Here is a 26,564-nt window from a genome sequence, read left to right as displayed (position 1 = left end):
CATCTCAACTAGGACATCTACATCAGGAGGGCTGAGGTACAGTTTGTCCTTCTGTCCCCCAGTTCTTCAGAGGCTTAGGCATGTAGGGAATCCCTGTGGCCAGGCTCTGACCACAAGAACGCATACCCTGAACGTGCAGTGTGGCTGTGCCCTGGTCCATGGCGAACATGTTGGAGCCAGTACACACGTAGGTGCCCGCATCACTTGGCTGCACATTGCGAATGGTCAGGATGCCATTGAAGTCCATAGCACGGGAAGGTAGCTTTCCATTGTGCAGGCGGGTCCATACCAGGGTGTAGGCTGGCGACTGCAGGGCAGCGACAGGGTGAGGGACATGTATGGGCTCAGGGAGCCGAGGAGACAGACTTCCCCCCACCAGTCCCTATTGGCTCACTTTGCTCTTGGCTGTGCAGATGAAGGTGACGTCAGCGCCGGGCCGCACACTCTGGCTTCGCTGCTCCTCCACCGTCACCGTGATGGGCTTGCTAGGAGCCTCTGTGAATGGGGAAGTCTCCATTGAGCTCTACAGCCCTAGACTGAGTCACTTCCTGCTTTCCTCACCCCTTCTATGAGACAGGTCTTCCTCTGATTGCCTAGCTGGCTTGGAACTCACTGTGTAGACCAGGATGGCCTCAAACTCATAGAGATCTTCCTGCCTCTGTCCCTCGAGTACTCTCTCTCTCTTTAAAGATAGAGTCTCATGAATTGCATGCTGGTTTCAAATTCCTTATGCAGCTAAGGATGACCTTAAACTCTTGATCCTCCTGCCTCAACCTCCCGAGTGCTAAGATTATAGGTTTGTATGACCACATGTAGTTTTTAATGTAATATATATTTGTATAAAATTATAAATGTAATACATGTAATTATAATTTATAATAATTGTGTGTGTGTGTGTGTGTGTGTGTGTGTGTGTGTGTGTACACAAGTGAGCAGAAGCCAGAAGAGAGTATTGGATCCTCCTGAAGTGGGAGTTACTGGCGACTGTAAGCTGCCTACGCAGGAAGAACAACACACACACTCTTAACCACTGAGTAGTCGCCCAGGCTGGCCTCCATCTAGAGATCCACCTGCCTCAGCCTCCCGCACATGGGCATTAAAGGCAGGTGCCACCACACCCTGCTTGAAGCCAAGACTCTTGAAGAGTTTCCACATGTTTCTTGTGTCTACTCGAGTTTCCCTCTCTGTCAACCAGTCTTGTCAGAGTCTAACTTTCACGTCATCCCCTTGCCTAGCCCAGATTTCCTATAGAGCAGTGGGTGAATGGCTCTTCCAGAAGCCTTTGCCCCAGCTTGCATCCTGAACACCTCTCCCCTTCTTCCTCCAATCTCACTGGCTTCTCAGCCTTTCTCTGCCCTTCCTCTCCAGCTTGACAGGTTGGTCTTGGAACTGGGTGGGTGCTATCCAGGGTCCTGTCCTGAGTAGAACTCAACTAAGGACCAGGACAAGCTGGCACGCACAGGCCATGTAGGACTCGGTGACTCTGGGGTTCCCAATTTCCTCGGCCATGTTGAACAACCCAGGAAAAGCTGCTTATGGTGGCCGTTCACTTGACCATATCCTCCCTGTCAGACGCCTGTCTTCTCTTCTCTTCTCCCGTCCCTTGTTGGAGTCCCACAGTGCCTCTGCTTTGGGGAACCTGAATAAATACACTTTCCAGGCTGAACTTTCCTCATCTCAGTAAAAGGCACCCAGACCCCAGGCGATAGCTTTTCCCTTCAGCCTTATGGATCATAGTGAGTCTTGTGGCTTCTGCCTCAGAAACAGGTATGGACCCCTCATATCCCTCCTTCCCACAGCTAACGTCCTTGTTCAGCAGACACCGTCCTCACTAGGCAGGTCTAGCAGGCACAGGGGAGCAGGGACTCACCAGCGACCAGTAGCTCAGCCCTGCTGTTGCTGGTGTGAACCAGGTTTCGGCAGGTACAGATGTAGACTCCAGCATCGGAGGGCTGCACGCTCGGGAAGTGGAGCTCGGAGCCTGGGGTGGGGAGAGACAAGCTAGCTCCACGCGCTCCAGTACACAGGAACAGGGCTGACTAGTGGACGGAGGAGCCTGTAGGTCTGTGAGTACCTTGATGCCGCTGCTGAGTACTGCTGGGCAGGGGGCGCCCGTCCTCACGGGACCAGTAGAAGTAGTGTGGTGGACTCCCGCTGACCTGGCACCTCAGGGAGTGTGGGCCACCTTGGGGAACCACACTCCGAGAGGGATGGATCTGAACCTCCAGGGAGTCTTCTGCTAATGGAGTCGGGGAAGGAAGCCACTCAGCCAGCATAAAGCAACTTCTCAGGGATTGGTCTCCCAAAGCCCCAGGTCCCCAACCTCAGAACTCTATCCCTCACGCTCCCTAGGGCCCATGATTCCCTCTTCCAACACCCTGGGCCATGGTCGTACTTACTCAGTGGCCGGCACCGGCCTCCTTGCACATTGGGGTTACCCTCATAGCCTGGGGCACACCTGTTAGGAGGAACGAGGACCAGCTCTGTAAGCCCCGAGGGATCTAGTGTCTCCCAGTGAATTAGAGAAGCCAGCTCAGCCAGCAGCCATTGGTAGGTGGAGGAAACGTAGGGTTCTAGAAGGTCTCTGGGGGACCAGAAAGGCTCTGACACAGGGCTTCGGGGGAGCTGAGACAGAAGCTGCTGGTGGGCACCTGCTTATTCCAAGGGCAGCGTGGGAAGTGCCCGAGATGGCCGGCAGGACGGACACGATCCTGGTAGAGGCTTTTCTGAGCCGCACCCTGCAGAACTCTTACCCGGGAGTCTCTCACTCCCCCCTTCTCTTCCCATTCCTGTCCAAAAACTTACTGCTCACAGTACTGGCCAGTGTAGCCGGGTTCACAGGCGGTGCAACGGTACCCTCCAGCTCCGAGGCTCTCACAGGTGCGGGAGAACCTGGGGCAGACAGGCAAATGTCAGGCCATAGGAGCCCAACTCCCCATCTTGCTCCCCAGTCTCCAGCCTCCGTTCATCCTTGGAGCCAAGCAGTGTACGTACATGTTCTCTGGGTTGGTCAGTGGGCAGGCGCAGGGCTGGCAGTCTTCAGGAGTACCGGCCGTGGCATCTCCATAGTAACCAGTTGCACACAGCTCGCAGAACTCACCAGCAGTGTTGTGCTGGCATCGCTGGAGGACGTAAGGGTGTCAGACAGCAGCCATGAAGCAAAAACTCATCAAAACACCCTGACCCAGGAACTGTAAACCCACAGACTTCTCTTGTCTTAAGAAAGAGTCAGGGAAGGGCATACAGATTTAATTACGGTGATACCCATCAGCTAGCTCAGCGGTGCTGAAAAGAATATCCACAGGAACCTGGATAAATCAAAAAGTTCATCCAGGCCTGGGCTTGGTGATGCACCAGTAACCTCAGTGACTGAGAGGAGGATCAGGAGTTCATAGTGAGTCAGCTGTCTCAGAAAAATAAAAAAATTTAGCATACACCAGGTATGCATATGTTACACAGACATAGAAAAAAATAACACATAAAAAAACGAAACAAAACAAAACAGTGCTGGGCGTGGTGGCACACGCCTGTAATCCCAGCACTTGGGAGGTAGAGGCAGGTGGATCTCTGTGAGTTCGAGGCCAGCCTGGTCTACAAAGTGAGTCCAGGACAGCCAGGACTACAAGAGAAATCCTGTTTTGAAAAAACAAAACAAAACAAAAAATCGGAGCATATATAATCTCATCCAAAGTCAGTCACATGTGTGGTGTTAACATAGTGTGCTCCTTGTTTCATACCGAGTTTGGACTGTGCAAACTCTCTATGCCCTGACCATGTGCCTGTGGGACCATGGACATACCACTCCAAAAAACATATAAAAAGGTGTATTTACCAAAGTTTGATCCCCATGACCACCACCAGCACCACCAAAAACAAAGAAAAAACCCAAACCTCTGTAATCTGTCTCTTCTATAAGATTGGCCATTGAGCGCAAGCAATGAGGAACCCTCGCTTTCTTTGCAAAGAATGAATGGTGTTCCACAGTTTTGTTTGCCACCATGCTCCCCTGTCTCCCTCACGCAGGTGCTGTCTCCTGTGAACTTACTCCTGGGGGCAGGCATAGCTGACGAAGACCCCTTCCCATCCCTGGTCTAGCCCTGCTTGTATCTCACCGAGCAGGCTCCGGTCTCAGGGTGGCACAGGTCAGAGTGGCCGTTGCATTCACACAACTCACAGTGGCCAAGGTACAGTCCACTCCCAGTGCGTGTGTAGCCTGGGGCGCAGTCCTGGGGGGGTGGGGTGGACAGAGGAAGGTTGGTCTCATTGCCCACAGGGTTCCATTCAGAGCCAGCAGATCAAGCCTTCTGTCCCTCCCACACTTTCCAGTATCTAATCCCCATTGGCTCTAGAAGAGGGCATGGCAGGGTAGCCTCAAACCACAATCTCTCTCTCTCCCCCCCACCCCCACCCCCGAGACAGGGTTTCTCTGTGTAGCTTTGGCTATCCTGGACTAGCTTTGTAGAGCAGGCTGGCCTCAAACTCACAGCAATCCACCTGCCTCTGCCTCCCAAGTGCTGGGATTAAAGGCGTGCGCCACTATGCCTGCCTTGCCACAAGCTCTCTTAATAGGCCCCAGACTGTCTCTCATCTTCACTTTCATGGCTCCAGAAGGAGACCAGATTTGGTGCACCACCACCTCCACCCCAGGCAGTGTTACCTTAGAGAAACATAGTATATATCCCAAATGGGGAACCTGCCTCAACTCAAGACCCTTGGTTCTGGTGGGAAAGGACTTAATGGGAAAACCTCACAACTAAATAAATGGTGAAGTGAGTTGGAGAGACCACTTGGGAGAAGGGGCCCTTGAAGATATTTTTACATTTATTTATGTACTTGAGTGTGTCTGTGTATATGAGCCACAGCACAGACACAGAGGTCAGAAGACAACCCGTAGGAGTCAGTTCTCTTCACTGACAGCGTGGATCCGTAGAAATGAGCTATGTTTTTTTGTTTTTGTTTTCCAAGACAGGGTCTCTCTGTGTAGCCTTGGCTATCCTGGACTCACTTTGTAGACCAGGCTGGCCTCGAACTCACAATGATCCGCCTGCCTCTGCCTGCTGAGTACTGGGATTAAAGGTGTGTGCCACCACGCCCGGCCCACCTTGTCAATCTTTATGACTAGGTTTGCAAGCACAAATTAGTAATCCTGCTAGGCCTGGTGGCACACACCTGTAATTGCAGCACTTCGGGAGGGGCGGCCAGAAGTTGCAGATGTTCAAGGCTAGCCTCTGATATATACTGAGCTCAAATCTTCTACATGAGCCCCTGCCTTAAAAATCCAAACCAAGGGGGATTGGAGAGATGGCTCAGTGGTTAAGAGCAAACTGTTGCAAAGGCCCTAAGTTCAATTCCTGGCAACCACATGGTGGCTCACACCCATCTATAATGCCCTTTTCTGGCATACAAGTGAAAATAAAATCTTTTAAAAAACAAAAACAAAACAAACAAACAAAAAATCCAAACCAAACCAAAACGAAAACCAAACAAGCTCAGTGGTAGAGGAAGCACACAGCGCCAGGGATGTTGTTGGCGCACAGCAGAGATGAAGGACCACAGGTATGGAAAGCAGACAGTTCTTCTCTCTCCCTGCCCCTTCTATGAAAGCTACCGAGGGCTTCCCCTCCGCATTCCATGGTCAATTGGTGGGTGTCTTCGGCCGGGGTGCAACAGTGTGCACAGGACACACAGGCGCTTCTCAAGAACTCCTCCTTCAAATGAGGTGAACTTGGTATCTTTGAGGAGCATGAGCTTCTATACTGGGCTTTGAAAAGTCTGTGGCCTCAGAGAAGGCATAGGAACATTAAAGTGGAGAGATGTGGGCTTGCTCCAGCTGCACCCACTCCTGACTTGCCTGCTATCCACCTGGCAAAGGTCCTGCCACCTCATCAGATGTTAAGTGAGTCAAATGTCACGTGTGGGGTAAACTCCTGTCCACCTGGAGCTCAAAGCTTGGGCCAGATCCAGCAGAGGCTCTCGAGAGCTTCAAAGTGACAGCCCTCTCTGTCCTACCCCACAGACAGAGTACACCCGATCTCTCTTCCTGTCCCATTCATTTTGTTGACATCCAACAGACACGTTGTCCCTGTCTGGCTCAGATCATGGGATGTCTATAGCAGCATGGCTTCCCCACCCCAGGGTCCTATTCTAGGCTGGCCATGGTGACCCTGTTGCAGGCCCAGGTCTCCACATGCTCAGCATCCCACAAGCCTACAGCGCCATCTGCTCTGCGCTGTGTGCCTGAGGCAAGTCCTTGCTCAGCTCTGAGAGTCTTCTGTGCTTGTGTGGGTTTCCCCACCTGGAAGAGTGCCATTCTTTAGGCAGTGCTGCCTGGTGGTTAGGACAAACTGCCTTTGGAATCCATCAGATGTAGACTCGAGTTAGTCCTCCACATGCTGGCTGGATGCCCTTACGTAAGTCACCTCTTCTTGCGACAGTTTGCTTGTTAGCTAAAGAGACGGCTTGCCTCTTGCAGGAGTGATGGCAACAATGTAAGAGCAGAGGCCACCTAGCTCAGAGAGCAGCGACAGCCTACAGCAATGGTCACAGACCGACCACCTTGCACATACCATGGTGCTGGGGCAGATGCAGCTGGGCCAGCCACACACACTCACCTGGCAGGACAAGCCAACATAGCCTGGGGGACAGCGGCACTCTTCCACCTCCAGGGCTCGTGGTCCACCAGAGGGTCCCGGCTGGGCCACTTCCAGGCTCACGGCACTGATACTGGCTGCCCGTGGCACTGAGGAGAACGTGGCCCGAATCAGAAGTTCATCCAAATCTGCCAGGGCCATGAGCAAGTGCTCCCGGGTGGCAGGCTGCCCGTCTGGCCGTCGCCAGAACTCCTGCGCGTAGGGGGGATAGCAAATGTCAGTGGAAGATCTGGGTCAGGCCTGCTGAACTTGTAGTCAGCATACCCTCCACCAAGGGGAGGCCTGGCAAACAAAGCCAAGTGCCACCCACCTCTCGGAAGATGATCTCATAGCTCCTCCTCTCTGGGCCCTGTAGCGCTGGCTGCGAGGCCACCAGCATGATGTTATTGCCCTACAGAGATACCAGAAAGGTTAGGAAGGGCATTTGGGGCTATTGGAAAGGCAGGGTTAGCCACCAACCCCAAGCTCTCCCAACCACTTGGCTTCCCTTCTGTCCACACCCTGACAAGCTCATGTGCCTGCTAGCTGACCCCATGCCCAGCAGCCAGACTAAGATCTAGGAAGTAGCTAGCCAGGTATGGAGCCAAGGAGCCCACATTGGCTATTGGCTAGCTGGGTGTTGGAACACGGCTTCCATTTTCTCCTCTGCCTGACCACTGTGGGTTCTAATGGGCTCACCGTAATCTGGATATCGGGGTCCGAGAGTGGGCTGCCTTGTGGCCCTGATGTGTAGGAGAGGGTGTACCGTAGCTTGCCGCCATAGGCTGCCACCTGCGGAGAGACAAGACCACACAGGTGAGGGGCAGAGCCTATTGCTCCTGCGTGTTGCACCCTAACCTCAGAGGGCCAGAATTTGCAACGTGCAGAGCTGGAAAAGGCCCTATCAGTTCCTCCCTTGTCTCACTCGTGGGAGGACTTCTTTCCCATCCATTGCGTGGCAGTCACCGTCAACAAGCTCCCAGTCCCTTTTTATGTGTAGGCATTTCCCATAAAATGACAAGAGTAACATCAGGGACTCTGTGGGGAGCCTGCCCAAATCGTAAGTTTTAGCCTCGGGCATGGCATTGCGCAGACTCCGAGGCCTCGGTCACCTGGGCAACCGGCTTCGGGTCTGCCTACTTTTCACTTCCTTCTTTCTGTGAATTACATCCTTGTTCCTTCTCTCTCTTCTAAAGTATTTATTCTAGGTGTGTGTGTGTGTGTGTGTGTGTGTGTGTGTGTGTGTGTGTGTGTGCTCCTAAGTGTATGCATGTGAGTACAATGAGCCCTGAGTGTATGGAAGCCTGTGGAGGTCAGAAGAAGCATCGGATCCCTGGCACTGGGGATGCCCTGGCATTGGAGTTAACAGAGTATCGTGAGCCGCCATGTGGGTGCTGGGAATTGAACCTGGGTCCTTTGAAAGAGCAGCCAGTGCTCTTAACCGTTGAGTCATCTCGCCAGTCCCCTCCTTGTCCTCTTTTAAAGAACAACCCTTCTTGTACACTCAGGTCCCTCCCATCTGCAATGGAAAGCAAGCCAGGCCTGCCCAATCGACACAGCTCTGCATCAGCAAGGTAGATGGGGTAGGGCCAGTCCCAGTGTGACCAGACGGAACGTGACCATGTGCTTCTCTCTCCAGCTGGGGAGTGAACGGTGCACTCGGCACTCCTCTTTCTTTTGGGACAGAAAAACTCCCGTCTCCCTTGCAACCAGAAGCTACAAAATGACACCGGCTGAGAAAAAACCAGCCATCGTCCTTGGACCCTGTGGCTGCACGAGCCATTCTATTCTTTTGTTGTTGGTTGGTTAGTTGATTTTTTTTGTTGTGGTCAAGTCAACTGGACTTGTGTCTTTGTAGGCATGACTAGAAGGCTTATATTTCTCGCAAAGGGCTTTTTCATCCTGGCAACTGAGGGTCCAGCTATGCCCATTGGACTTTCCTCCCTCTCCTCCATCACCAGGGCAGACAGCTGACTGAAAACTACCCAGCATGGGGTGTCCCCCTGGTTCAGTGGGTGAACATTTGCCAAACAGCAGCTGACTACATGCCAAGCACTGGATGATACAGGCCCCAGGGCTATTCTCTACCAACTCAGGGTGTAGTAAGGAACTCAGCATAGCCAGATTACAACTGAATTAACTGGTTTCCTGTTTGTTTTGGGTGCCAGTGAATTCACAGTCTCATCTAGGACTAGCTTTCTAGGAAGTGGAAGATAAGTGCCACACAGGGATGCCAGGCAAGTGTGAAAGTCTGGGCTCAGACTCCAGTTCTGCCATCTGTACAACTGTGGACAAGTCACTTAGTCTGAACGGTACTTTGCTCATCTACAAATAGGAGCAAAAATTATATATATATTTTGTTTGTTTGTTTTTCTTTTTTTTTCAAGACAGGGTCTCTTTCTGTTAGCCTTGGCTGTCCTGGACTTGCTTTGTAGACCAGGGTGGCCTCGAACTCACAGCGATCCACCTGCCTCTGCCTCCTAAGTGCTGGGACTAAAGGCGTGCACCACCACGCCCAGCTGCAAAAATAATATTTTAAAGGGCATGTCAGGACACAAACTGCGACACACGCAACTTTAGTGAAGAAAACACATTTGAAGGCAGGTAGTTCTCCAATATTTATGGTGTCAACCCAGACTCTGTGAGGTACCTCACCTTGCTTTCTCTGGACCTGCCTGGTCTCTTTGGGCCTCTGATTGTGTTATTCAAACTCTGGCCCGTCCCCGCTGCTGGAGACCAGACCTGGACCTTAAGTGCTCTACCACTGAGCCAAAGCCCCAACCCCTGGGTACACACACTCAGAAGAGGCTCTCTCTGTCATGTGGGGACAAGAAGGCAAGGTGGAAACAATATCAAATCGAATGTTAATACCACGATAACAGTAACAACATCCGAGGCAGTGGAGATGCCTCAGTTGATAAAGCACTTACCTTGCAAGCATGGGGACCTGAGTTCGATTCCCAGAGTTCCATGTGCATGCACGCACGCACACACACACACACACACACACACACACACACACACACACCTACACAAACACACACATACAAAAAAATAGAGAGACATCCAGAATGCAGGACTGGTAAGTGAGAACAGTGGAGAGTTCTTGGAGGCCAGCCTTGGCTTCCACAATGGCAATACAGCATACAGCAAGGGGCCTAATGCCTGCACTTTAGAGAGGGCTGTTCTGCCTCGCACCCTCTGACAGTTAAGACTCCTCTGGCCACCTGTGGTCCTTCTACTTCCTGGTTACCTTGTTCCCTAGGAAGGCTCGGGGCAGCTGCCAGTAATAGAGGCTTCCGGGCAGCAGGGAGAAGCCATCATAGGAAAGTGAGAGCTAGGGTAGAAGAGCAGAAGGTAAGAATGGGGTGCAGGCACCCCAGCAGGAACCCGGAACCCACCCCAGCTCCACAGCACAGGCCCACCATGCTCCCTGGGCAACCTGCTTCCCGCTCTGGAGTCAGGTCCTCCAGCTGTTCTTTCTAAGTGTGTTCTTAAGTTGGTTTATATCACAGTGATGTGTCTTTCTAGTGGGCCCCAAGAGCAGTGGGCACACTGGTAAACACCTAAACGTTAAGTTGCTCTTTTTAAACATATATTTAACAATGGATGGGGCCGGAGAGATGGCTCAGAAGTTAAGAGCACTGTCTGCTCTTCCAAAGGTCCCGAGTTCAATTCCCAGCAACCACATGGTGGCTCACAACCACCTGTAATGAGATCTGGTGCCTCCTTGTGGTGGGCAGGCACACATGTGGGCAGAATATATAAATAATGTATAATGTATAAATAATAAATAACTCTTTTTTAAAAAAAAGAATGGAGCTGGAGCTGGACAGAGTGGTCTACACCTTTAATCCCAGCACTTGGGAGATGGGAGCAGGTGGGTCTCTGTGAGCCTGGTCTATACAGTGAGCTCCAGGTCAACAATGGTTGCATAATGAGATCCTAACTTTAAAAACAAACAACAACAGGCTGGAGAGATGGCTCAGTGGTTAAGAGCGCTGGCTTAAAGGTCCTGAGTTCAATTCCCAGCAACCACATCATGGCTCACAACCATCTATAAGTGATCTGATACCCTCTTCTGGCATGCAGGTGTACATGCAAGACACTCTTAAGTAAGTAAATAAATAAATAAGTAAACACATCTTTAAAAAACAAACAACAACAACAAAAACCAATGTAGCCAGAGGACTGTGGATGTAACTCAGTTGGTAGTATTTACTGAACCTGCATGAAGCCCTGGGTTCCATCCTAAAACTGGAATAAGTGGCATAGTAACATACATTTATTATCCCAGGACTCGGGAGGGAAAAGCAGAAAGATCAAGGGCACCCTTGGTTATAAAGTGGCCAGCCTGACCTACAGGGAACTCTCTCTCTCTCTCTCAAAAAAATAAAAATAAAAGCAAATAAAAAAAAGACGCGTGTGGTTGCTCACGCCTTTGATCCCAGCACTCTGGAGGCAGAGGCAGATGGATCACTATGAGTTCGAGACCGGGAGGCAGAGACTAGATGATGGACACAAGTTCAAGGCCAATCTGGTCTATGTAGGAAGACCCAAGAAAAAAAAAAAAAAGAAAGAAAGAAAGAAAAAAAAAAAAGGCCTGCACAGCAGGCAGACACAGTGGTTATTATCTCAGCACTTGAGAGGCTAAGACAGGATTCTGAGCCTGAGGTCAGGCCTGGGCTGATGTAGGACCCTGTTTCAGACTATAATTGACTCGGTGGTCTATGGTTATAGTTACAGTGACATCTGAAGTTAATGACAGTGCAGGGAGTCTCAAGAAATATCAAACAAGCATGGTGGGCGGGAACCTCAGTGAGTGGTCGAGTACATACCTGTGAGCCTGCTGGGGAAGACAGAGAAGTGAAGGAGGAAGAGGAAGAAGAGGAAGAAGAGGAGGGGGGACCTGCTTGTAGAGCGGCGGTGGCTAGCTGGGGGTGGGGGTGCAGCCCACGAGGAGGGGGCTGGGGGTGGGCAGCAAAGCTGGCAAGGAGCTGCCAGATCTCAGCATCCATCCTCCTTTGAGCCTCATCCACCTGGGTGGGGGGTGGGGGAGGATAGGAGGAGAGGAAGGAACAGAAGACAGGGATAGGTGGACAGAAAGACATCTGTGAGGCTCTGCCTTGCCACAGGCTGCACCAACCCCATCCAAATCCCCCGCCGTGGGCCACCCATGTGCCTGCGCTGATGTCTACCACCCTCTCCTTGTATGTCTTCTCACTCCAAGGTAGAGCATCCTGGGATGGGCGTGAGGTGGGGAAGAACCCTGCCCAGGGTGCCCAGCAAGGGAAGGACAGAAAGTTCTGTGACATGACAGTCATGGGAGGTGGGGCATCTGCCATTCTGACGTGTTTGTAGAACAGTAGAGTGCGCTGCCCTGGACAGTCAGAGGAAAGTGGCCCAGGAAAGCCTGGGTCATGGTTCAAGGTCTGATCCCTAGATCCCCAGACACAGCTGCCTCTGCCCTGGGTTACCTGTGATGGCCGCTGTGCCCGGCCCCTGCCCACTGGGTCCCCGAGGATCCTCCCTGTTGTCACAGCAGCCCGCCACTGTTCCTCTGAGAGGGATGTGCGGTTCTGATGGGGTGGAAGTCACAGGCTAGCTCAGACCTCATGGGGTCAGACCTAACACTGTGGACAGCCTCTTCCCCATGCATGGTGCCAGCAAGGAAGGCCACCGTGACTGGTGAGGGAGGCACTCTCCATCTCGGGGCCAGCACATAGGGTTCTCCCAGCTACGGGAAGGGCACATGCATAGAGGTTATGGTGGGTTTTGGCAAATACACAGGGAAACTGGGCAGCCAGGCACAGTCACATGGACAAACATCAAGTTAATTTTCCTGTCTGCAGTACTCCAACTGTTGGCACCAGAAACACACCACATGGCTGGTGATGCACAGCACAGCATACACTCCTCCAGACTCTCCTAGTGACAGCAAGCTCAGGCAGGGTATCCATGGATACAGGGCATCTCCCATGCAGGCTGAGGGCAGCCGTGGACACACCATGGGTGGCATCCCCATTTCACACCACTCAAAAAGGCATACCTGGTGAGCCCGGCGTAGCCGTGCAAAGTGAGCCTCCCTCTGCGGGGCAGTGAGAAGTACCAGGGGAGGAGACAGAGAAAAGTCTGAGGGAGGCCAGGGGAGAAGGACCAGGGGAAGAGCATACTAGAAGATAGCCAGATTAGTCAGAGGATGGCACCTGTTTTTCTCCAAGGAGCAGGGACTGGAAGGCCTCAAAGGTTTGCTGCTGAGTAGACTGGGGTGTGGCTAATTGGGCATCCACCTAAGCTGGTGGGGGACTCATATACTATGTCCCACTTTCCCTTGTACCATGGCCATGACTGCTTGAGGACCATATATGGCTGCCCTGGAGTTCACCTTTTATTTATTATTTTATTTCTATTTATTTTTATTCATGTGAGTTCATGTTTTACATGAATGTGTGTCTGTGTCAGGGTGTCAGATCCCCTGGAACTGGAGTTAGAGACAGTTGTGAGCTGCCACGTGGGCGTTGGGAATTGAACTCGGGTCTTCCAGGAGAGCAGCCAACATTCCTAACAGCTGAGCCATCTCTCTAGTCCCTGGAGAGCACCTCTTAGACCCTGCCCTTCACAAGACCATCCTTGGTGACACTGCCTTCCTACAAGACCTCCCTTCAGAGTTGAAAAGATGGCTTTCCCTGACTAGCTCACCTTTTTGTTATTTTGTCTTTTTTTTCCCAGAGCTGAGGACTGAACCTAGGGCCTTGGGCTTGCTAGGCAAGCTTTCTACCACTGAGCTAAATCCCCAACCCCTAAGTTCACCTTCCCCTAGCCCCAAGACAGGGCTTCTCTGTGTAGCCTTGGTTGTCCTGGACTTGCTTTGTAGACTAGGCTGGCCTCAAACTCACAGAGATCCACCTGCCTCTGCCTCCCAAGTGCCTGGCTCACCTTTTTCAAGGCAGGTCTGACTAGCATACAAATCCTGCCACTGTCCTTGACCTCTCTGGCTTTACTTTTCTCTGCTAGGAAATAGCAGTGATGCTGGCCGGTTTGTGCAATCATGGCTTACGATGCCTAAAGCGATTGTGTAGTCCGAGCTCAATAGAGATGACCTGAGAATCACCATGCCAGCACCCCGCACTCAGCCAATGAACACATGGGGGAGCAACGCAGAAACTGTCTCACCATGCACGTGTTGTGCAATGGCCTGAACTCAGTCATTACCAGCTGAGTGCTCAGTCAGTGTCAGGCACAATCGTCCCAGCCATCCTGTGCTGGATTGGGAGGGCAGGTGTCCAGCTAGTAGACAGCACAATTGAGATGGAATCTGAGGTCTGCTAGACCCTAAAGGGTACATACTGCATGACAGGGTAGCCACGTGGTAGACCATGAACTTGTGTCTTGAGTCCTCTGTGGACTCCCATGCTCAGCAGGGACTTGGCTCAGAGCTGGCACTCAGCCCACAGCCCCACTTGTATCTTACCTTGTCTCCCTGGTAGGTTCCTGGCAACTGCCAGTAGAAGGACTCTTGGCCAAGGTGGGCAAAGTTGCTGAAAGAGAGTTGGGCCCCATCGGGCACTGATTCCACAGTGAAGCCCCCTGTCAGCTGGCTGTTGCGCTGCGGGTTCACCAAAGCAAAACCTTGGAAGTCCCCAGGAGCAAAGTGGGTGGAAATCTGGCAGCAGGTAAAAGAACGGGGTTAGCTAGGTGACAGGACAGACACATCACAATGGACAGGGCAGGACCAGGACTGGGAACTAATGATGGAGGGGGCGGAGCTGAGGCCAGATGAAGGGGTGTATTCGGTACTAAGATGAGCAATAACAGAGGCCAGGAAAGTCTTGGAATGGGAGTCAGCTAACTGGGCTCAGTGCTGAGGTTAGGAGTAATGAAGAGCTGGGGATGGGTACCCTCCCGGGAGGAGGAGGCTGGCACCCAGCTAGGACATTGCTCCGGACCTGCAGGGGGCAGACAGGCTCTTACCAGGTGCCGTGAGTAGGAGGAGCTGGCGCACTGCTGGGTGACACCCATGCAGAAACAGGGCAGGCAGCCTTCTGGGTTGCTGGCACTCAGGTGGAAGTGGTGGGGTCGGCACTGGCTGCAAGTAAGGCCTTCCACCTGGGCCTGGGGAAGATGGACAAAAAGATGTGCGCAGGGACTCGGGTGTGTCTGCTGGACCCCAGAAGCCTCTGAGGCCAGCCTTCCCGGCTTCTTCTAGCGGTTGTGAGCAGCCCTGCCTACCCTAGTCCGTGACCAGGCCCTACGATCCCCTCAGGTACCACCTGACTTCTCTTCGGCCTCAGTGGGGGGCTGAGCTAAACCCCACAGAAGGCAAGGCTTTGAACTGACCTTGCATTGGCACTGCCCAGCAGCGTCACACTGGCTGCTAATGCTGCCATGGAGGTCACAGCCACAGTCCGGGAGCTCCGGCACCTGACCATCTCCTGAAGTGTAAAGAAGATGTCATCCCCAAACCCAACACCAAACATCCCCAATAACACCCCCATCTCCACTGCTCTCTAAGTCCATCACTCAGCACCGAGAGGAACACTGCCTGCTTCTGAGGATGTGGGCGGTGCCTCTTCCTGACCTCATGAGGCAGTGGGAGAAGCATAGAATCAGGAAGGTAAGGCCACCTCTGCCAGGTCTCAGGGAAACAAAGGACCTAACCTAGCTCTCCCTGGGAAGAGAAGCACTGCCCAGTGCCCTCCCACGTCTGCAACTCTACTCACTGCGGCAGGGCTGGCCCTGGTTGGGGTTTCCATGGTAACCTGGGGCACACCTGCAGAGAGAGAGAGAATGGAGTCCTGGAAATGTGGTGAAGAGCCTAGGCCCAAGGGGATCTAGGGCTTATACATGGTGACTCCACGGTAAGAGGGGGAAAAAATCCTCATCAGCCTGTGTGCCCACTTGATAGATGAGCACGGGTGGGGGTGGGGGGACAGGAAGGACGAGGGACACGGACACGGGTGGGGCCAAGGATACAGCTCCATCAGGCCTTGACCCCAGGGTCAAGATCGAAAGGCCTAATGTTGGGCCTGGTGGTGTGAGCCTATAGGCACACCCAGGAGCAGGTAGGAGGAGCAGTAGTTCAAGGCCATACACAGCTACATAATGAGTTTATAGCTAGCCTGGAAGACATGAAACTCCATCGCAAAATAACAAAACAGAGCAAAGGGTCTAGTGCAGGGTTCCTCAACCCATGGGACACGACCCCTTGGGCCTCAAAGGATCCTTTCAGAAAATACAGATATTTACACTATGATTCATAGCAGTAGCAGAATTACAGTTATGAAGTAGCAACAAAGGTAATTTTATGGTTGGGGGCGGGTCACCACAGCATGAGGAACTGTACTACAGGGTCGCAGCACTAGGAAGGTTAGGAACTACTAGTTTAGTGGAAGGATTCTGGCCTGGGTAAGAAAAGGGATGGACTGGAAGCTGAGCTGTTGGCCAATGCCAGGCTGCAGGGTGAGGCTCCCAAAGAGGAAAGCTGATGGCCTTTAAGAGTCTATGCAGGGCTGGAGAGATGGGTCAGAGGTTAAGAGCACTGACTGTTCCTCCAGAGGTCATGAGTTCAATTCCCAGCAACCACATGGTGGCTCACAACCATCTATCATGTGATCTGATGCCCTCTTCTGGACTGTAGCACATGCAGACAGAGTACTGTATACATAATAATAAATAAATAAATCTTTAAAAAAAAAAAAAAAAAAAAGACCCTGTGTAATGAAGAGCAGAGGTCACAGGCTGCTTGTGAATAGGAGGCCTAGGGCTCTCTCAGGACTCTCAGGTATCCCCTCTTGGGCTCCTCACCCTCCTCACTGCCCATCTCACCTCTCACAGTGACGTCCGCTGTGGCCTGGTGAGCATGAGTCACAGGTGGGGTGGCCATCTGTGTCCAGGAAACAAGTGTGGGCAGCCCTGAGAGAATGGGAAACTCTAGTCAGTAAGGTATTGGCTGCTCCTGCTAGACTCTCTCATAGACCAGGGAGGTGGGGAAAGTCTGTGCTAGGTTCTCCTCAGGTGCTAAGGTGAGTTCACTGGCCCCATTTAGGAAACTGGGGCTCTGAAAGTGAGGGTATCTCTCCCCAGCGACACATTGAGAAGTGGCCATCCAGGATTTTTATTTTATTTTTTTCTAGACAGGGTTTCTCTGTGTAACCCTGGCTGTCCTGGACTCACTTTGTAGACCAGGCTGGCCTCGAACTCACAGCAATCTGCCTGCCTCTGCCTCCCGAGTGCTGGGATTAAAGGCATGCACCACCACGCCCGGCTGCCATGTAGGATTTTAACTGTCACTTCTCCCCAGTGCTGGGCAAAAGAGGAGGTAGGAAGGATGATTGGCAAAGAGTGGGGTCCCAGACTCACTGGCCAGCAGCAGGGGCTCCATAGCATGGGCAGGGCTGGCAGTCCTGCGGTGTGCCCCGCTGGGCATCTCCATAGTACCCTGGCTGGCACTGCTCGCAGCGAGTACCCTCTGTGTGGTGTTGACAGCTCTGGAGGGACAGAGGACAGGTTGAGGCTGGGGCCTCCGGAAGCCATGGCTCTCTGGGGATGGAGAGTGAAGGGGCGGGGCTCACCTGGCAAACACCAGTCTCAGGCTCACAGACTTCTGAGTGGCCATGACAGCTGCAACGTTCACAGGTGCCCAGGTAGAGCCCACTGGGCATGCGTGTGTAGCCCGTGTCACAGTCCTGGGGACAGACAGAAAGATGGTGGAAGGCTGAGAATGTGGGGAGAGACAGACAATAGAGGAAAGGCCAGAAAGCACGGAGGAGGAAGCTGGATGGATAGGTGGCAGACCCAGGCTCACCTGGCAGGAAGCGCCGCGGTACCCGGGTGGGCAGGTACACTGTTCTACTTCCACTGCTGAGTCCTGGCCAGTGTTCTCCGGCACAGCCACATCCATGCTGATGCCAGAGACCCTGGATATGACAAGACTCATGGTGAAGGGGTGTTTACTGTACACTGAGAATGTTTAGGGTTCCGTGCTCCATCACCATGTGGCCCCCACTCTCCAGCAGTCTCATATGCTGCGGCGAACAACCCACATCCCCCTCTTGGCCTGGACACGCTAAACTATCCAGCTCCTCTGGGGACTCCCGGAAAGCTGACTCGGTAGACACTGGCCCCCAGCTTCTGAGGATTCTGTGAGGGAGGCAGCAGCATGCTCCCCACGCTACAGGCAGAGTGTGAGGGGCTATGTCATGTTTCTGCTTAGTCTGGAAACCCCTCTGCCCTGCCTCGGCCCCAGCTACCTGCTCTCAGCCGGATGCTGGGTATAGGATGCTTGGATTAGGAGGGCGTCAATGCCTGCCAGGGCCATCAGTAGGTGCTCCCGTGTGGCTGGCTGCCCATCAGGCCGCTGCCATGCTTGCTGTAAAGGAAATGGCATATGATCCATTCCTGCCATCCTGAGTGCTGAGGCCCCAAAAAGAGAGGAACAAGAAAGGGCTGGGATGGGGCTCACCTCTCGGAAGGGCACTATAAAGTTGCTGGGCTGCCCAGGGATGGGTTCCCTTGAGGCGTGGTGCTCCAACACAATGCCGTTGCCCTGTAGCACCACCAATGGCTGTCTGTGCAGGGCCGCAGAGCTGGGCCGGGGCCGCTGGGTCACGGTGAAGCGCAGCTCTCCTCCATAGGAAGTGACCTGGGGCAGAGGTAGACAGGCTTTCAGTGGGAGACTTCAGTCGGGCCACGTCATCGCTATCCTCTCTCAATGCCCTGCCTGTGTTGTTCCTCTGCCCTACCCACCTTGTCCCCTCGGAAGCTGGCGGGAAGACTCCAGAAGTAGGGTCCAGACAGGAGGTTGTGGAAGGAGGAGAACAGCAGCTCCCCGGGTGCAGGGGACAAGACACCCTCACTGGTGGTGTGGGTGCCATCCGCATTGGTCAGGCTGAACTGAGAGGGCTGTTCGGAGGCCCCGAGCACCTGGAAATGAAGAAGGTTGGGATGGGACAGTGGTGGGAATGGTGGTGGGACCCACCCTTTGACCTTCCGGCTCTAGGCATGGCTGTCCCATCCAGCAGCGGTCCTCTGGTGGGTACCTGGGCACGGCTCCAGGAGGAGCTGCGGCACTGGCGGCTGACGCCCATGCAGAAGCACTTGAGGCAGCCATCTGGGTTCTGCTTGCTCAGATGGAAAGAGCCATCCGAGCACTCGTTGCACAGACGTCCCACCACGTTGTTCTGTGGAAACAGTCGGGGAGCTGCAGGATGGCCCACAGGAGGAGCTGCCTGAAACTAGCAGTTGAATCTACCGCCCCCCCCCCCAAGTCTAGATGGGGGTCCCAGAGCACCACGGAAAGCACAAATACGTGAGGCATCACCACATCGGACCATGGTGTTTACAGAAACCGGTCTCCCTTTTCTCATTGGCTACTAGGACGCTCACAAACAAAGCAAAGCTGATTGAGTTACTTGCCACTACGGCTTATGATAGGGGACGTCATGCTAGTGTCTCTGCAGCCATTAGCGCCTTGACAGGCCGTGGAGATTTCTCCATCCTATCAAAGTGAGGCTCGAGGACATGAAATGACACACACAGGGTCACTTCATAGGCTTATCTACTCTGAGCTATAATACCGAGAGTGCCTGACCCATGCAGTTCTTTTTTTCTCTCCATTAACACTTGATTCTCCCACTATTGATGAGATGTCAACATGACACCTCACAGAGCGATGCAGGAGAGGGCCAGGATGCGTGCAGCAGTTGCTGAAAGCGTGTCAAGACATTAAACTCGGGGCGGCTGCCTCCTTAATCAGTGTATAGAAGACCAGCCTCAGGTAAGGCCAGTGCCTACTTGTCAAGGACCTCTTTACTCCCTTGGCCACAGTAAGGCCGGGTCCCAGGGTCTCTGAGGGAGCAGGCAGCACATGTACCTTACAGCGGCAGGCCTCTCCGGTGGTGCTCAGACTGCCTCGCTCATCACAGCGTACAATTTCCTGGTCTGGAGACAGGAGGAAAGCACTGGCAGGGTGGGTGGGGATGGGTGGCTCTCCAGGGATTCTGGGTATGGGCTGGGAAGGGTGGGAGGAGCCCAGGCAGGCAGGCAGGTTATGATAGGGGGTGGTCACAATACTCACTGGAGGGCCTACACTTCCCTCCCGGCTGGATAGGATTGCCTTCATATCCTGCGGCACAGCTGGAGAGACGACATAGTCACACCCTGGCCTGAGCATCCTGTCTCCTATCCCTAGCCCCTGGCAGCTCCCGCTTACCTCTCACACCGGCGGCCTGTGTAACCTGGGGCACAAGCGTCGCAGGTGGCTTGGCCATCTGTGTCCAGGAAGCAAGTGTCTGAGAATCTGTGGGGATCAAGCAGGCAGGGTAGAACTGGGTGCCAGGCCTGATATGCTCACCCCAGGAAGACACACAGAAAGACGTGATGCCCCCTCCTGGTCCCTGTGGTCTCATAGCAACTGTAAGAAGGGAGATAGGCCCATTATACAGAAAGGGAAAATGAGACCCACAAGAGATTAAAGAGCATGGACAACTCAGTGAACAGGTCAGGACTAGAGTCCATATGGGCACCCAGTTTCCCTGATAGAGAATGTCCCCCCTTGTCACACTACCATATCCTGAGTGAGGTCTAACCTTCGGGAGGCATCGATGTATGGGCAGGGGCAGGGCCGGCAGGCAGTGGCTGTGGCCTTTGTGGCATCCCCAAAGAAACCAGCCTTGCACTTGTTACACTGAGGTCCTTCTGTGTTGTGCTGGCAGTTCTAGGACAGGAGAGGGTAGAGGTTGACTCAGGACCTACTGAGCAGAACTGGTCCAGACAGGCTCTAGAATGTTCCACAGCTTTGCAGATAGCTAGGAGCATCCAGGTGCCTCCCCTGGCCATGGCAGCCAATGGTTCCAAGCATCTTCAAACCTGTCACCTTCTTCCAGGCTGCACATGGGACTAGTTCTGTCTGAGAGTCCATTCTGTCACCCCTACAGCTGCTTGGAGATCTGAAGACAGTATCTCTACCTTGCCTGGGCCTTCTCTTTGCTCAATCCTAGTTCTACAACCCTAGACTCCATCACAATTCCCAAGAGTTAAGGTGTCATGTCTAGGCCACACTTCCCTCAGCCGTCGCCAAGGGAGAGAGACCTACACCTCCCTTGTCTGGACACTATCCCTTGTTAATGCATCCAGAGGCCATGGCAGTTCACCTAGAGCCATTCAGGCCACTCTAGAAGTCACGCAACGTTCCCTGATGCCGGAGAATCCCACTCCTATCCAATGTCCCAAGTGGCATCTCGCGCTACTTACCAGGCAGTGGCCATATACAGGGTCACAGGAGCTGGCATGGCCATTGCAATTGCAGCCAGAGCAAGTGCCCAGGTAGGGCCCGCCAGGCACCCTGGTGAAGTGGGCATCACAGCTCTCGCAAGACAAACCAGAATAGCCAATGGGGCATCTGTGAGGACAGGACAAAGACAGTGACCTCAGGAACTACACACACCCTGCTGTTTCACCTCTCCCCCAGATAGCATCCCCGTGGTTAGAAGGCCCAGTGAGGCAGGCACCTGCACTCCTCCACACTGTGAGCACGGCCATGGCTGGTGGTCTGGGTGGTGGTGGTGTCCATGACAATGTCACTCAGCCCCACACTGGCCATCTTGGTGTTGTACACTGTCTGCAGCAGTACAGCCTCCAGGCTCGCCAGCACCTGTAGCATCTCAGCCCGCTGCACGGGCCTGCCAGACTCATGCACCCAGTGTTCCTGGAGGGCATGAGGGTTGTTCAGTCCATCAGTGCCTACGCAGCATGAATCACTCCACCCTGGCCAGCCCCTCTTCCTCCTAGCCCGATCCCTGAGATTCAGGTGCCACCCACCTCTGAGAGCTGGACCTGACGCTGGTTCACAGATCCAGGATGAGTGGGCGTGTGGCCTCGAGAGTGGAGGCGGTACCCTGCGCCAAGGAGGATCACATCTGGTTTCTGTACCGGCTCCAGCATGCCTCGGGCCAGCTCGTAGCGCACCTTGTAGCGCAGGGAGCCACCATAGGAGTCCACCTGGCCAGGACGGGGCAGATCAGGGCAGAGCAGCCATCCTCTAGAGGCTGCATCCCCATCCTCAACCTCCTCACTTGTGCCACCCACCCAAGGCTCACAGAGTGCCTCGCACAGAAGGCTCCTAGAGAACTGAGCATGGGGAGGCTCCAGGGCTGACAACACGTAATGCTGTACCCAGGGAGGCCAGTGTGGGGCACTCTAGCCAGCCCAGAGAAGGATGGCTAGGAGAGACCCAAAGGAAGAGAGGGTGGCAGAGATCTTGTCCCAGAAATGCATTGTCCTCAGAGATGTGGTTGCCCAGCTTCAGAACCCTGCCCTCCTCACCTTGTTGCCCAGAAACTGCTTGGGTAGGGCCCAGAAAGCATCATGGACAAGGAAGCGGCGGGACAGGTCAACCAGCTGGAACTCCTGCAGGGCCGTGTCGATCTGCAGCTGGGTGGAGGAGAGGGGTGGCACGCCGGGTTGGGAGGGCATCGTCACATTCACACCTGCAAGGACAAAAACAAGAGGAGGATTGCAGCTCATGCTCAGCGGAGCATAGCCAGTCTGGGAGCTGGAACCGAGGAAGGTGGTGACAGAGGTAAAAACAGAAGCCTTTCTCCTGCAGTTAGAAAGCAGCCAGGCTTATGCCGGGCGGTGGTGGCACACGCCTTTCATCCCAGCACTCGGGAGGCAGAAACAGGCAGATCGCTGTGAGTTTGAGACCAGCCTGGTCTACAAAGTGAGTCCAGGACAGCCAAGGCCACACAGAAAAACCCTGTCTTGAAAAACCAAAAAAAAAAAAAAAAAAAAAAAAAAAAAAAAAAAAAAAAAAGAAAAGGAAAAAAATAAAAAGAAGGAAGCACTGTAAAAAGGGCTCATCCTTATTGTTACACAGGGTTGCTGGGCCAACCTTCTTCCCACATGTGCACAAATTTACTCCCACACAGGATTTCCCTAGGACCACACCACGTCACATGACAGTAGGAACACTTGGTACGTACACTGTGCCATTTGGTGCTCACCCCTATCATTGGTGGCAATCCAACAAGTTTGGTTTCTGCGTGGTGTGTATATGTGTGTACATGTTTATGTGCAGATGTGCCTGAATTTGTGTGTGTGTATGCGCGCGCGCGCGTGCACGCGTGACTGTGGAGGTCAGAGGTTGACACTGGGCATCTTCCTCAATTATCCTCCACCTAAACAAACAAACAAACAAACAAACAAAGCTTACATTTATTTATGTATGCACGCACATGCTACATCAGGCCTACAGAGGTCAGAGGCCAACTTTAGGTACTCTGTTCTCTCTCCACCATGCTGGTTGAAGGGGCTGAACTTAGGTTGTCAATCAGGCCTCGAGGCAAGCATCTTTAGCCCCTAAGCCATCTCACCAGCCCTCCAGCTTTGTTTAGTTTGTTTTCCTTTATTTTTGTCTTTCTACATAGTCTTGGCTGTCCTGGAACTCACTATGTAGACCAGGACAGACTCAAATTCAGAGATCTGCCCAGCAGACTCTGACTCCCAGTCTTGGGATTAAAGGTGTGCACCACCATGCTTGGCTTCTCTGCCTTTTTTTTTTTTTTTAAAGATTTATTTATTATGTATATAGTGCACATTAGATCACATTATAGATGGTTGTGAGCCACCATGTGGTTTCTGGGAGTTGAACTCAGGACCTCTGGAAGAGCAGTCAGTGCTCTTAACCACTGAGCCATCTCTCCAGCGTGCCCCACCCCCACCCTTTTTTAATGATCATTTTCTTTTTTTAAGGTACAAATGTAGCTGGGTGGTAGTGGCGCATGCCTTTAATCCCAGTACTTGGGAAGCAGAGGCAGGTGGGTCGCTGTGAGTTCGAGGCTAGCTTGGTCTACAAAGAAGTGAGTCCAGGATAGTCAAGGCTACATAGAGAAACCCTGTCTCGGAAAAAACAAAAAACAAAAACAAAAATTAAAATAAAAATAAAGTACAAATGTATGTTTTGAGACGTGTGCATGCACAAATAGGTGCAGATGCCAGCAGAACTCAGAAGAAGATGTTTGGATGCCCTGGAGCTGGAGTTACAGGCGTTTATGAGCTGCTTAACGGGAGCTGAGAATTGAACCTGGGGCCTTTGGAAGAGCAGCAAACACTATAACCAATGTATCAACCCCCCAAATCTGCAACTATTTTTTGAGATGTGAGTGTTTGGAGTCATAGGGCCTGGCTCCAGAGTCTGTCCTCCCTACAACCCGAGGCAGGAAAACTGCAAACACAGCTTGAGCTAAAGACTTTTCTGACACAACTCAGTGTTTCTGGGTCACTCCCTGCCCTTTGGCCCAGGTCCCTCTCTGCCCATCCTGGGTTCCCAGGAGCCTGGTGTCCACCCATCCACATACCCTTGAAGTCATTTGGCTGGTCAAAGCTCAGCCGGATCTGGTCCCGGAAGCGCCGGCTGCTCTGGCACACGTTGGTCACGCCAAAGCAGAAGCAAGGCAGGCAGGAGGCACTGTCCTCCAAGTAGAAGTGTCCATCTGGGCAGGGGCCTGCTGGGAGGCAGGGGAAGGGGCTGTGGTTGGCCACCGGCAGGAGGCCCTACAGCAATGGTGCCAGTCACCCACCACACCCACCCAGCTGCCCGCCCGTCTACAGCACCTCGCTGCGGGACGAGCTCCAGCACGCCATCTGGAATGCCGAACACCATGCCACGTGCATTCATGGCCTCGCAGGTGTAGGCACCCTGGTCTGCCTCCTTCACATCACGGATGATCAGTGTGCCACGTCCACCCTCACTGGTCATTGTCACCCTGGTAGGGCCCCAAGACAGTGATGGATTAGGTTTGAGCCATTGACCCAGCCTCTTCCATAGGCAAGTCACCCCCCCCAACTGAGTTGCACCTGGGATGAACAGGGATGTGGCCCCAGTTGAGCCTCCAGTTGATGATGGGTGTGGGGACACCAATGGCTACGCAGGTGAAAGTCACTGTCTGACCCCGGGAAGCCTGGATGGACTGCTGGGGAGGGGTCACCACCTGGGGAGGCACTGGGAAAAATTGAACAGGAGCAAAGTGTTTAATCAGCAATCAGGGAAAGGAAAGGCCAGGACAGTAGAGGGCGGAGACCGGGAGCAGAGAGCAGATAGAAGCAAGTAGAAGCCGGGCGTGGTGATGCATGCCTTTAATCCCAGCACTCGGGAGGCAGAGAGGCAGGTGGATCGCTGTGAGTTCAAGACCAGCCTGGTCTACAGAGTGAGTCCAGGATGGCCAAGATAACATAGAGAAAGCCTGTCTCGAAAAACCAAAAAAAAAAAAAAAAACCCCAACCCAAACCAACAACAACAAAATAACAAAGAATCAAGTAGAACCTGGCCAGCACCATCCCAACTCCATTCCTCACTCACTGCAGCCAAACTCATCACTACGGTCAGGACAGTCAGGTTCCTCGTCACAGTGGAAGCTGGCCGGGATGCACTGGTTGGTGGAGATGCATCGGAAATGTGTGGGCTTACATACTTCCCCAGGTTGCTGGACGGCTGAGGATGAAACCAGACAGAGTGGGCACAAGACTACAGGACAACACAGCTCACCTACTACCTTCGCTAGGTGTCCTCTGGGCCACTCCCTTCATCTTGTCTACATTACCCACACAGTGCCTCCAAAACTCAGCCAAACACAATTGATCATCAAGTGACCAGACTCTGGCATTCTGTTACAGTACAAAGCTGACCAAGTAGCCCATGGGGTTAGGTTTTGTGCTGACCAAGTAGCCTATGGGGTTAGGTTGTGACTCACACATGGTCACAGGGAGCCACACATTCAATTCTCTAGTCACACACCAATATGGTGACAAGAAAAAACTAATGGCTGCCCAAATACAGTGGAGCAGGAAAGACACAGCCAGTCAGCCAGCCAGCCAGCCGTCTCCTAACTGCAGTTCCACACACAGAGGCAGGGTTCCCTCACTGACCAGTAAAGGCCAGCACATCTCCCAGAGCAGGGACAGGAGGACAATGGGGACCTGGTGTACTCACGGCAGTTGGCCTCATCCGTATGGTCCTCACAATCAAAGTCACCGTCACAACGCCACAACTTGAGAGCACAGTGTCCATTTCCACAGGGGAACTCATTAGGCTCGCAGGGGGGAGGGGGCCCTATGCGGACCAGGTAGGGGTTCACGACGGTCGTCTGTTGACCAGAACCCAGTCCCCATGCTCCCGGCCCATGCAGCAGTGCTCACCACAGCCCAGTTCATCGCTGCCATCTCTGCAGTCTTCCTGCCCATCACAGAGGTAGTCCCTGGGGATGCAGTGCCCACTGTGGCATGCAGCCTCCTGGGGTCCACAGGCGGTAGGCCCACTAACACCGGGGAACAGGAATGGAGGTCCACGTGTGACTGGCGGTGGAGGTGTTGTGGAGGTCTCTGGCCAGAGTGGTAATGGTGACACCTTCACCACAGCAGGTGGTGAGGAGCTGAGCTCTGGGACCGCCTCCTCTGTGGACAGGATCCCTTGATGTTTAGCAAATGGATGGCTTTCACCCCTTGCCCCAGAGTCCTCCATCTTCCTAGGAGTCCACCTCATGCCAACCTTCCGCCATTTCTTTCCCCATCCCTACCCTCTCCAGACCTCTCTGCTGACACTGACACCCAACCCCTTACAGCCCAGATGACCCAGAGAGTTAGATGTAGCCCCACCCTGGTCAGGCCACCTAGGGGCTCCTTGAAGTTCCCAATAGCTTCTCACCACAATTGAGCTCGTCAGACATGTCCCTACAGTCAGGCCGCCGATCACAGCGATACTCTAGAGCCACGCACTCATTATAACTGTGGCAAGCAAACTCCGTCTCTGTGCAGACCCTTGGGAACTGGGGCACTGTGTATTGGGGAGGGGAGAGGTAGAAGGAAGTCAGGCAACAGGCTGAAGAGGCTAGTGGTAGACAGACAGCACAGACAAGGCATGGCTGTGAGTGGCTCTGGAGCCCT

General features: G+C 53.3%; 1 protein-coding gene and 1 long non-coding RNA gene across 2 annotated transcripts in view; both read right to left on the bottom strand.

The window, feature by feature from the left end:
• Positions 1–26,564, bottom strand: part of Hspg2 (heparan sulfate proteoglycan 2) — a 104,873-nt gene that overhangs the window by 31,916 nt on the left and 46,393 nt on the right. Inside the window, 38 exon segments of the mRNA XM_051171489.1 lie at positions 127–307; positions 395–495; positions 1,871–1,981; positions 2,075–2,239; positions 2,400–2,458; positions 2,806–2,892; positions 2,995–3,122; positions 4,113–4,226; positions 6,612–6,842; positions 6,961–7,041; positions 7,329–7,421; positions 14,101–14,292; positions 14,601–14,741; positions 14,967–15,061; positions 15,350–15,399; positions 16,455–16,541; positions 16,989–17,116; positions 17,201–17,314; positions 17,434–17,545; positions 17,879–17,997; positions 18,091–18,270; positions 18,375–18,551; positions 18,668–18,808; positions 19,501–19,568; positions 19,705–19,763; positions 19,840–19,926; positions 20,216–20,343; positions 20,880–21,027; positions 21,137–21,333; positions 21,447–21,626; positions 21,951–22,114; positions 23,984–24,130; positions 24,240–24,391; positions 24,483–24,627; positions 24,985–25,116; positions 25,615–25,734; positions 25,821–26,075; positions 26,326–26,454. Of these exon segments, the coding sequence (XP_051027446.1) occupies positions 127–307; positions 395–495; positions 1,871–1,981; positions 2,075–2,239; positions 2,400–2,458; positions 2,806–2,892; positions 2,995–3,122; positions 4,113–4,226; positions 6,612–6,842; positions 6,961–7,041; positions 7,329–7,421; positions 14,101–14,292; positions 14,601–14,741; positions 14,967–15,061; positions 15,350–15,399; positions 16,455–16,541; positions 16,989–17,116; positions 17,201–17,314; positions 17,434–17,545; positions 17,879–17,997; positions 18,091–18,270; positions 18,375–18,551; positions 18,668–18,808; positions 19,501–19,568; positions 19,705–19,763; positions 19,840–19,926; positions 20,216–20,343; positions 20,880–21,027; positions 21,137–21,333; positions 21,447–21,626; positions 21,951–22,114; positions 23,984–24,130; positions 24,240–24,391; positions 24,483–24,627; positions 24,985–25,116; positions 25,615–25,734; positions 25,821–26,075; positions 26,326–26,454 (4,998 nt within the window).
• LOC127211556 (uncharacterized) lies at positions 9,663–13,232 on the bottom strand. Its single transcript, XR_007833441.1, has 3 exons — positions 12,107–13,232; positions 11,468–11,668; positions 9,663–9,966 (listed from the first exon to the last, which is right to left on the bottom strand). It is a non-coding gene; the product is annotated as an uncharacterized LOC127211556 (long non-coding RNA).

This window comes from Acomys russatus, chromosome 29, assembly GCF_903995435.1.
Source record: "Acomys russatus chromosome 29, mAcoRus1.1, whole genome shotgun sequence".
Classification (NCBI taxonomy): Eukaryota; Metazoa; Chordata; class Mammalia; order Rodentia; family Muridae; genus Acomys; species Acomys russatus.
The sequence above is the reverse complement of the archived record's forward strand: the minus strand, read 5'-3'. Positions and strand labels throughout refer to the sequence as shown.